The sequence below is a fragment of the Osmerus eperlanus genome, chromosome 3 (assembly GCF_963692335.1).
Source record: "Osmerus eperlanus chromosome 3, fOsmEpe2.1, whole genome shotgun sequence".
Taxonomy (NCBI): domain Eukaryota; kingdom Metazoa; phylum Chordata; class Actinopteri; order Osmeriformes; family Osmeridae; genus Osmerus; species Osmerus eperlanus.
The window spans coordinates 4,440,822-4,452,798 of NC_085020.1; the positions used below are offsets into that span (position 1 = coordinate 4,440,822).

Below are 11,977 nucleotides of genomic sequence, written 5' to 3' on the forward strand. Positions count from 1 at the left end.
AGCAAAGGGACTGTTTAAATCCAATGCAGTCCTCAGTTGTGATTCTCTTGTTTTCCCTACATCTTTTTAATGTAAAGATAGTAACATTGCAGAGCACAACTGTCACAAGAGTATTAGATTCAGTTCAGACAACAAAACATTGTTATATGCATTTGGGCCCAGAATCAAACGTCTTTCAAGTCCTCTTTATAATATTCGACAATAAAGTAATCAAAGTACACCAGCACAAACACAGCAGAGCAGTAATCAAGCTGTGAACAACTCACCAAGGAACTCAAAACACAACTATTTGTTATTCACAAAGCCACTGCATGTTTATGTTTATGTTATTTAGATCTGCAAGTAGTAGAAAAAAAAGAGATTTCAAGTCAAAGATGTTTCTACCCTAGAAGAATTTAGGAGCAAACCTGCCTGTGAATGTGTCACTCAGGAACAGTTCTGAAAACAGTTGGGAGTCTCAGTCTAGTGTTAAACGCACTTTTATTGTTTGGGTGCCAAATGAAACAGTGTCACCATTCATTTAGGGAGGAAGGAGGAGTAAATGTTCACATAAAAAAATAGAAAATGAACAATGAAAATGGTAACACGGGGAACGCCTGGTTCCCGTAGCAACATGAATGTCAGTTGGCCCAGTGCCAGACCCAGATGTGTTTGTGTTTGGTTGCACAGTTCCACAGCCAATAATAATCTCAAACAATGAAAGTCCTTTTTTTGTTTAGCCATGCATACGGTTGACATTTCCACGTGTTGAGTCGGTGTATTTATAGGAGCTGGCACTTTCAATACAAAATATTTACACTACCGGTAATTATACTTGTTATCATCATCATCGTCGTCATCATTATTATTTTTATTACTATTGTAACTATAAATTTTGAATACTCTGAATACATAAAGTGGAACAGGATGGTTTCAAAGCTTAGCATCCAATCTTATCGTGATTCCCAATCAGTTAAGTTAAAGCAAACAGAGTCTAAGATGAATGAAGGCGTCTTCATTCTAAACGTCACCCATTCCTCAAAAGAAGAAGGTTTCTAGAGTCTGTGAAGATTATTCAAACATTGACAGATGGATTTCTTGTTCCATCAGATTGAAACAGTTCCAATATCCAGCAATCTGCCGTCAGAGCCTCCTGAAACGAAAAACATCACAGGGTGTGACAGACATCTCTGCTACGCTTACTAGAAGATCTCCAAAACGAGAAAAATAGGAAAGCAGACAACATCGCTGCATGGATGTTTCAAGAAAGACCCGGACTTTTCACCATCTTCCATTACTTCAAACTAATCAAAACAAAAAAGAAAATGGAGGCGCTTTAAAGTCACCTATTTGGATCTGCCAGTAGGGATAAAATAAATCCATGCAGATGAAGGTAGGCCCTCTTTTTTTATCTGTGCAGAAAAACCCAGCACACAAATCAATTACTCATCAATGTTTAAAAGTGGTGGACGGGAGGGATTCTGCACTCCTGGGTCTGTGAGCAGGAACACAGCACCCTGCTCCCCTGTCATGGAGGCTTCACATGGAGAAGGCTCCAGCTAGATGGGCTGTGAGAAACTGGGTCATAGCAACAAAACTAAAACGATGGTTAAAGAGATGATTTATGAAAGCAGAACAACCTAAAGAGAAGGAAACCTGTTCAGTGCTTCTGCACTGACAAGGGCTCTGGACATCTCCCTTTCCTTCAAATCAAAACAAATGAATAAACGCGTTAACATCATAAGGCGAGTGCACTTCTCATGAGTTCAGTTAGTCAATTTCTCTTGCGGCAAATTCCTTGCATTCCTCATTCCATTCTAATATTTTATATATTTTTTTTACATATCATTATTATTAATTACTTCATGACTTGATTTTATGCACCAAATAGTTAAAATCCAACAAAGTTCTAACGTGAGTGTGTTAGTCTTCCGTGTGGTATGCTGTGTCTGTGTGTGTTTCCCCTTCATATGGCATCCTGTGTAGAGACTTCCTGGGGCTCTGGGGCTATTGTATATTGCAGGAGGAGCAGCAGGGGTCATCCTTGTCTGGCTGGGCGGCGTAGTCCATCTGCCGAACGATCTCAGCGAACAGTTCGTCCACCATGGTTTTGCTCTTGGCGGACGTCTCCATGAAGGGGCAGCCCCATTCCTCAGCCAGAGCCTGGCCCTCGCTGGACGACACCTCCCTCTCGCTCTCCAGGTCCACCTTGTTCCCAACCAGGATCACGGGCACCTTTTCATATCTGACCAAGACAAACACAGGGACACACACACACGTCAAACGTGACTCTACAGTGTCTGACCCAGATACACAGCTTTACAGCAGCCTTACCAAGTAAAAACAAGAGTGTGTGATACACAAATCGTATCCGATATTCTGGCATGTAAAGAAGTTTGTCAATAAATCATGCGACTCGTAAATAATTACATTTAATCCATATGGTGTGTATTGTCTTGAAATAGTATTTTCTAGAAGGCTTATCTTCTCAAAGAGATTGCTTGCTATGAAAGAAAGCTAGCCTACCCTGTCCAGCCTGTGGGTTATAATGTCCCACAGTACCACCATCTCTGACAACCTGTAGACTAGAACTTAACCCAGAAGTCAACAGGAAGTGGGTGATCTAGCCCACTGTTCTCTGGGGACAGGAAGTGGCTATAATCCTGTGAGCGTTGAACTCTTAGCCTGCTGGTTGAGTGCTGCTTGCCACTGAGGAACTGAGCCACTTGAATGAGGGCCAGAGAGACATAGTTACATCACACTGCCTTCTTACTAAAATAGCAAGGGTTTTGGTAAACACCGTATAATCTCAACTGTGTGCAAACAGTACAAACATTTCCCTATATTAGAGAGTCTGACTGGAATAAACTGCAGGCGATGAGCATCCTAGAAATATGGGGTGGAACTACTTTGAACTTACAACCTCAAAAAACGATTTTCAATTTGTGAAAATCGAACTTTGCTTCTGTAGTTTGTAATTGAGTCAAACCATCAATCCATTTTGAAACTGCATTTTGTCAGTCAAAATAACCTATTTGGGGGGATTTTGCGTCATCGGCACAAGAGGAGTAAGCCGGCTGTGAGCCCTTCTCCCCCTTATCTACCAGTGAGGGCAGGGCAGGAGTCCTTTCATTCTGCTTGAGTGGGGTGTTTCTTTGATTCAGCCACAGCCCAGATACAAACCCCCCTCAGATTGCCCCCCCTCCTCCTCAAATTACAGAGCAGCAACAGATCACAGCAGAAGCGAGCACTCCAACACCATTCAACATCCTTTGAGTTTTTCCTAAGGTTAGCGTATTTGAATGAAATATTCATGTCCTTAAATTATGTATGTTTATTTGACAGAGAGAGAAATAAATACATTCATTCTTGATTGCTATGGTAACAGGTAAGAAGGGAAGGAAGCCATGTTGGAGAGCGATTGGAGAGATGAAGACTCTGTACTTCTTTGTTCTGCGGAGGAACACAATCTCGTCACAAGGCCACGGTCTACAGGTTCCACAGCTCCAAATAAGCTCCATCTAGCAGAGAATAAGGAGCTCACTTTGATCTACTCCTGAATATATTATCCCGAGTGAACTTTAATCTTAGCCATCCAGCTTCCAGGATCTGTTCCCAAGCCAAGCCGAAAAACGACTGGGACTTAAGAGCAGATTTTGGAGGTGCTCTGGAAGCTACTGAGACTGAGATACTGTACTGTCTGCTGCTACCACTGCCGAGACAGCTTCATTATTCAGATTGAATCTCCATGTCTCCACATATTACATTTAGTGATTTAGCAGATGCTCTTATCCAGAGCGACTTACAGTAAGTACAGGGACATCCCCCCAAGGCAAGTAGGGTGAAGTGCCTTGCCCAAGGACACAACATAATTTGGCATGACCGGGAATCGAACTGGCAACCTTCGGATTACTAGCCCGATTCCCTCACCGCTCAGCCACCTGACTCCCTATCTTAACCTTAACCTGACTCCCACATCTTTCTCTAACGTAAAACTAATACAGTTACAGAGCATGAGTTGTTCAAAATACAACAGTGGAAAGACAGTCAGAAACTCATCAACAGATATAGCTCTTGGCACAAGTCTTCGTATCTACAACGTGAAAAACTGCTATTTCGGAACACGTCTTTGAGGCCATGGTAAACACATGCTCTCCAGTCTGTCATTCCTTTCCCACTCTCATTGAGAAGCCTTAATCATAGCTGTGGGTGTGTAGATTGGAGGGCTGGGCTGGTTTGAAAAGCAGCCACGGGGGGGGACAGAGCTTAGCGAGGCAGGCTAACAGCCCCTTGCTTCTGGGCGTCTCTCTGCAGAGCAGGGTTGTGGTCTGGGGTAGTGTGCTGTGGTGGGGCCATGCCCGACACTACCAGCCCCCACTCCTATGGAGCCCCTTGGCTGACTCCTTCCTCTCCCACCTCCCTCTTTAGCCTGCTTAACCATGGGAAGAAGATATGTTTGACATTCTGTAGCCCTGGGGCATAGGGAACCTGAACAACAGTTGGGTCTGAGTTCGAGAGTGCCTGGATGTGCGTTTAAGAGTGTGTTTCTGCGGTTGTTGTTCTGTGTGTGAGGGCGTACCTGTGTGAGCAAGTAGGATTTACTCTACAGAGGGATCTTTCGGGCTCCAGCTAGCTCTGATGGATTCGGGAGCCTTCCAACACTACCTTTCGCCCTGACTCTATTGTCATAGCTGCCTGCCCCCCCCCCCCCCCCCCTTCACCCACCCCAGCCCTCTCGAACTGTGACTCACAGACCCGTCACGCATCCAAACGGAAAGAACCCCCAAAAAATAAACTGATGATCATGCTGATTGACGCAGCGAGGGAAGAGCCGATATGAACGTAACTAATTGTCCATGGCTTGTGAGTCGATAGGCTAGCGAGCGAAGCTCAGGCCGTCGTGGGGGTTGCGAACCTTCACGCTCCCAGGAGGAGAACAGCACAAAGGAAAAGACTTGTCATCTGGCGCCAAAGGAGGAGAGGCTCTATAAATAGCCGTAATAACAGAGGGGAAACCTGCAATCCCGGGAGGTGTGAGCGAGCGGCTGCCACGGACGCCAGCATGCAGGGGAGCGCGGCGGGGGCGGAGGGCAGTCTGGGGATGGGCCCGTTTGTGGGGAAAGGGGAGAGAGGGGGGAGGGGGGGGAAGATAGGGGGGAGGGGGAAAGACACTGGCCAGGCTGGGCACAGAGCAGAGAGGGATCCCCGCTGAACACGCTAGGTCTAGGGCATCTTGCGGTATGTTTAATGAAGGGTAGAGCCTTCCAACAGGAAGCCCTGTCTTAGGATGCGGAAACACACACACTTGCCTCGCACACACACACGCACACACGAGCAAACAAGCACACACACACAGTGGTGCCTGGGCACATGCACGACAACACACAACCCCAGGGTGTGGGTACAAACTCACCCCGTCTGTCGGACAGTCTGACTGCATACATTCGCATGCACTCTCCCTTCCTAGCTCTCCCAGACGGCCCTTCTGTATAATGCATGAAGCATCAACTGATATATAGGCCCAGATGAGGCAGGGAGGGCGGGCGGAATGGGCGCTGGTGGTCCCTGGGTCGGTGGTTTTATCTGTGCCACTCTGAGAGGCAGCACTGTGGCCTACATGAGGGAAGGACAGGCCAGTCTCTGGACAGCTGGAGCGAAGCCCAGTGCCCCGGGCCTCCAGGATGCTGGTTCCCAGTGGTCACAGAGGGGCCCGTTGGGTGGGCTTGCTGCTGACTCTGGAGTCAGGATTTAGCTGAGTCAGAGGACCCAGAACATGGATATAGAAACACAGACACATACCAGCGTTTGAGATTTGACGCGCATCTGTGTGTCCGCCATATTGTGTGCGGTCAAGATCTGCATTTTGGATATTCAGACTTCGCTACAAAATCTACCGCTAACCCGCTTCATTTTTAACCAATTTTCATGAACTAAGCAACCAGTTCATGTTCAGTTTCTCACGTTTATGACAAACCAAATTTCACGTCTATATCTATGGCCCAGAAGGTAGGCTTCATTAAAGCTGAGGTTCTGAAGAGGCTTTCAAACAGACAGAGTGCAGTCCCCCATCCCAGAGGCACTACAGAGCCCCTATAGCAGGAAAGGCCAAACTGCTATTCTGGTGAATGGATGGCAAAAACAGACAACAGCTGAGATATCACTTTTTAGAGAACCTTCAAACTCTCTGTTGCGAATCCAATGGATGGTTTCACAGTAGCTGGAGGAAGCTTTCCACTTCCCTTTCCTGTGAAGCTCTTGGTTTTTATTTTTAGACGTATTTTTCTAAGAAGAACAACTGGACAGGGTTGAGTTGTGGAGAATGTGTGACAAAATGTTCGCCATTCTCTACAGTAGCTCTTCCATCTCGATGTTTAACTTTTGCAGACGGTGACCTATCTTCACAGACGGGGGGGAAAAAAACGAAGGAAAAAATGATTCTCTCATCCTTGTGCATGGGCTTAACCGACAAAGATGAAAAATGTTACATGTAGTGACAGTATCTCCCTCAAACATGTTTGGATCTTTTACCCATGGCGTCCCAGCGAAAGAGAGGGGAGAGGAGGCATGGCTCAAATTAGACTGGTCTAATTTATGGTTTTTATAAATAGAAAGATTAGAGTGGCAGACTCAGGCCATTTCACCCTCTCCTTCCCTGCATTTCTGGGTCTTCTGTACAGTACATGATGCTAATTCTGGAACCTACATAGGCATGTATTTTGTACCACACGAAAATAACTCATGGCTCCATGTGGAATAGTATAGTTCTAGAAAGGTAGCCACAGTTTGAGCCATCTGGACAAAACTGATCAGACCAATCCACTATCCAGTGAATTACTACGTCGATTGTTTCCAAGATTTTCTTTCGAGGATTTCAGACTTAATAAAACAGCAATATGCTAATCATGCTTGGAGTAGCTGGGCTCTCTAGAGTTCTAGTAATATTGTTTTGCTCTGTGCATCAGTCATCTTCCACCCACCACAGCGGCATGTACACCATCTTCAAACGGTGCATGGCTTTTTCAACTACAGAGCCAGCAGATTTGGTTCTCAACTGTTCACTGCTTGACTGACGTTACAGACTGTGTCATTATTTGTACTTTTTTCGCTTACGACGGAACTGTAATACTCTGAAGGCAGCCAGGGCAGCTTTCTGATGCTGAAGTCAGGCTTAGAAAAGCAGACCGGCTGAGCGTGCTGCGCCAGTGGTCCAGGCTGCTTATGAAGGTCTTGCTTCCCTGGCTCCGGGTCAGAAACTTGGTGCTGGGTGGTCTGAACCAAGAAGAAGGCGACGTGACAGGGTTTAAAAGTCCCATGAGAAAGGGCAAATCTGTCGGGTTCTTTTGACAACTTTGTAACAGCATAATAGTGTAACCGGACAGTGCATGAAATCTGTAATTGTAATAACTGCTATGTCATGCAATAGTGTGTGAAACCTCTCTCATACATAATGATTCGTTCAATAACAGCATTGGCCTAGACTGGTAATAGGGTAATTAAAGCGAGCTACCCTTTTAGAACAAAATTGTTTCCACAAGTTGGTTTAGGAAATTCCCTTTTTCAGTTTGCCCTGCCGTGGCCCTGCAGAGCACAACTTTTGTCCCACATCGCGTCAATGTTGCACAAACAGACGTCTGTGTCATACAAACAGTCTCTCTCTCAGCCTATGGGGCAGATGTCACGACAAACAAGCTGGACTTGTAGCTCCACAGAATATCAATGGAGCGCCTCTTCTCCTTCTTACAGTACATCCATCAAGCCCTCACACTGACCCTGGTGTCTGGGCGCGCTGGCACATCCTGCGCCACCCGTCATTGGGCATCACCTGCGCGTGGCTAACTACCGCCGCAGACCGGAGTGATGGGCGAGCAGGCGGGCGTAGAGAGGACGGGGGGGGGGCATGCGGGGGTGATCATCTGCACCCTCCGTTAACGGCCGTCTGTGGCACTAACCGCCGACACTAACGCTGGCTGACAGGGCTCGGAACACGGCGTGACACACACCGGGGGCCTCTGACCGGGGCGGGCAGGCAGGGTTGTGGGGAGGTGGGGAGAGCAGCAGGGGCAGCTGTGAGGGTCACAGGGCCCCGCTGGCTCACGGACCCCTGGAGGGTGAGGAGCTGCCGGGCCGGCCAGGTTGACGGATCTGGTCGAGTCATGCTCCTCTCGTCTGATGTTCACGGACTGGGGATGCTTAGATAAACAGAGGGTTGGAGCTCAATGCAAGCTGACGATTTGTTTACTGTTAGGCTCTCACTATCCATGGGTGTTGAGCTTCAACAGGTTGAGGTTATGCCGACCAACAGCCACAACTTTACAACCTAGGTCTACTTCCTGTTCTCCAGAAGTGACCTGGCTAGCTCTTATCTTATGTGTACTGTATTCTGTACATCCCCCTTCTCCATTAGAATAGGATGCTATGAGAGTCATGATTCAGTAAACAACATGAGTCATTTTCTTTGTTTGGAACAGAAGTTGTACTGTAAACTTCCCTACCATAATCTATGAAACCAACAGCGTCTTTGGCTGAGAAACTGAGTGGCCCTATCATTTTGAAGTACAACATTTAAAACAAGCCATGGGAACATGACCATAGTTTAGGCCTCCAGTCTTGGATAATCCCCATCTTAACCTTTACTGCATAAACACACAGTGCAAACAAACTGTCCAGCTGCAGGAAATATGGTTCGCCTGTTCCAAACAGTGTTTAGGAGAAACATATGTATAAAACATGGGCCAATAGCAGACAGAGTTGGTGAAGTACACCAAGTCACATCAAATCAAGAATCCAATGATTATTAGCATAAATATAGCAATCCCCGGGTTCTGCCAGACAGATGAAAAAGCTCATTTTGATGATCGATGATCTTTTGTTCCTGAGGGCATGAGTGGGAGTGTTGCTGGAGTGTTGCTGGAGTGTTGTACAGTGACACCAGACTTGAGGAGACAGTCCCTGGGTGTGTTTGTCTGGAACGACACACAACAGCTGGCCCACACCTGGTGCACACACACACACACATACACACACACACAATAGGCTCTGGGCCACAAATGCTCAGCCATACCTCCCCTATGCTCACCTCTTTATGAGGGAAACACATGCTGACCTCATTCTTTCATGTGGAGTCGTAGATTTATGTGAATGGTTACATCCAACCCAAACTCGGAATTAAACCCAGTCTGGGCTATGCTGGAAGTCATCAAGAGACAATCCAGATACCCAGAAGAAGAAATGCAGGCGATGACAATCAATCGTTCAGACCAAATAGCAATAATAATCTGCGTTCATCCTCTTTAACTGTTTTTGGTGGAGTGTTGGCTTTGCTCTAGCATCGTGGCTACGTGCCTTTAGCTGTCATCAACCACAGCGCATAGATGTTGAGGAGTGCAGTGGTCTAGTGCAGCTGAGGGTTGTCTGGGAGGGCAGAGCCTTGTCTCTTTGTGGCCTGTCACACTCCCCCACACCCCGCCTCCATTCAGCCTGGCAGATACACTGACACCTAGACCGAGCGATGCACTCGCACTGTCACAGCCTCGCACAGGCCGAGACGCCACTCTTTACATGACCTCACCAGCCGAGTCACGGGATTAAAAGATGCACAAACAGGCCTTAATTATGGCCACGCTTTAGGTCTTTACCTGAGAATAATAAACCACTGAAGGGCTGTACAGTAACTAGGCCTACGGGCATTAACAAGCGTGTTAACTGCTGTGAATGAGAAACAACCCTAGTTCATCTCCACAGTGCTGTGTGTATCCCCTAGTCAACACGCATGTTCTCTGTGCCTGTGCTTCGTCATTAGACAACAGTATGTTTGAATCCTTCCAAGGTTCCATTTTTCTTCTTCTTCCAATAGCTTGTGCTGCCAAGTAAAAAGCTCCACTTTTCCTCTACTGAAACTGGCCTGACAATAACATGCTTTCCCCCTGCAATGTAGCAACTCCAAAGGCCCATTGCTTTAGCAGTGATCCTGAGGTATGGCCACACTGGTGCACGCACTCATGGGAACACCAGCGGTCAGTTTCACTGGGGTTGCAGCATCCAGCACAGAGTCATGACCAAACCATCAGACAACCGCGGCTAGCAGCAGCTGAGCTAGCCAGCCAGACACACAAGACACTTGTCTAATATTGTCTGTAATGAGGGGGAGTAGAGGAGAGTGCCGTTGACTCTGCTGAAGGCCAAACCTGATGCTGAACAGTAGGGCCTACTGGGAGGCTAACTGAGGAGAATGTGTAGCATCATGGCCCTAGTATTGTACATCAGGGTAGTAGTTAAGGGCAAATATAAAAATAGCAGATGACAAACAATATGGCCTCCATGCGCCAAATAAGACAAACACACATGTCGTGAACACACCACTAAATATATAATTCATACTGTTGAGAATCCCATTGTAATGTGTTAGGAGAAATGAGCGGACCTGCAGTTTGCAGTCACTGTGATGCTGAGGGTATTAATGGTAGGAGAAGGCAGGTTTTGTATTTGCTTCATCCGATGCCACACACTCTCAAGTTATCAACACACTGGTTAAGTAATTTGCGGTCTTTAGGAATTTACCCTGCAGTTTTATATTTTACTTAATTAGATGCACTTAGATGCACAGCCCGCACAGCCACTCTGCTAACATGGATCAATTCTGTCCTGTGCCACTGGGCTGTGTCATGTTAAGAGATGCCCTAGTGTGTGATGCATATTTCCAACTGTATACAGGCAATGCAGGCATTGATCCATATTCACCAACCTTTTAACTCTGATGATCTGATCTCTCATAGGTTTTATGTCTTGGAAGCTCTGTTGGTTGACAAGGCTATAGACCAATATGAATCCTTGTCCATTTTTTATGTAAAGGTCCCGCATAGACGCGAACTGCTCGGTGCCAGCAGTGTCAAGAATCTCCAGAACAGATGGGGAGGAATCCACCTCGATTTCCTTGCGGTAAAAATCCTCAATGGTTGGGTCGTACTTTTCAATAAACGTCCCGGTGACAAACTGGACAGTGAGGGCGGATTTCCCAACCCCACCGCTGCCGAGGACCACCACTTTGTACTCGCGCATCGCTCCCTTGTTAGTGGACGAATTCAAGAGATTGTCAAAAGCTATTACTTTCCGCGCGACATTGAACTCAATTTCAATATCCCCGCACAAATGTCATTCACAATTTGCGTCCCATTGTGAATATGTATCAAGAACAGAGCCTTGGTTATGTTACCACTGCTCATATATGGCACATAAAAAACAGAGCACAAAGACTCGGTGCCCGGCAGATTGATTTCATTGTAGAAATTCCTCCCGGCAGACCAGACATTGGTGACTGTGTCCAAACGACTGCAATTTCAAAATGCATCAAATACTTGAATGTGAAACGTGCGTTTTTTTTTATCTGCTCATCTCACCATTGGCATTGTGAAAAAAACAAAACTTGCTCCATCGAATACATTGGCAATAACACAGGACAAACCGCGGCGGATTTTACGTGAAAGCCTTCACGCGTGCTTTGGACCCATAGCCAATATAGTTGTCCAAACGCAGTTTCAAGTGTCCAAAATACAATTTGTGTTTCTTTGTTTCTAATTCATCATATCTTTCATGTCCCCAGTTATTTGTTCATAAATACAATCCTGGCCGCCATACTCTCGGGTGGAGACCCACCGCCGCCGCGCTACGAACCAGTCCCCCCTCGGCTTCCGTACCACAGAAAAGAGAAGGGTCTTCCCTCTCATGAAAGATGTGCAAAGTACCCAATAGCTAAACTCATTCGCTCTAACCTCACTCATGACGATCTAGAGTGCCATACCGAGAAGGCCAGTGAAACTCGAGGATTGGATTTCCGTTCATGTGGTAAAATTCCCATCATTCGGTTACACCAGTGACATCCAAGGTGTGTTCGTCCAATCACAGCAGCAGCTTGGGGATGTGTATCCAAGAGGAAAGTGCACCGGATGCTGTTGCTATGGTAACGCTGCCTACCGTGAACTTGTAAGAATGAAAGCTTCTTGTA

The 11,977-nt window shown here is 46.6% G+C and overlaps 1 protein-coding gene across 1 annotated transcript; it reads right to left on the minus strand.

The window, feature by feature from the left end:
• Positions 1-461: 461 nt before the first annotated feature.
• Positions 462-11,733, minus strand: LOC134017235 (ras-related protein Rap-2a). The gene is made up of 2 exons (XM_062456652.1): positions 10,721-11,733; positions 462-2,224 (listed from the first exon to the last, which is right to left on the minus strand). Exons 1-2 carry the CDS (start codon positions 11,032-11,034, stop codon positions 1,987-1,989), a joined length of 552 nt encoding a protein of 183 aa, XP_062312636.1. The 5' UTR covers positions 11,035-11,733; the 3' UTR covers positions 462-1,986.
• Positions 11,734-11,977: the final 244 nt, after the last annotated feature.

Coding starts and splice junctions, on each gene's coding strand:
- LOC134017235 (XM_062456652.1), bottom strand. CDS start 11,034: ATGCGCGAGTACAAAGTGGTGGTCCTCGGCAGCGGTGGGGTTGGGAAA. Junction 2,225..10,720: donor CAGATCATCAGAGTTAAAAG/GTTGGTGAATAT, acceptor TGTCTTGGTCAG/ATATGAAAAGGTGCCCGTGA.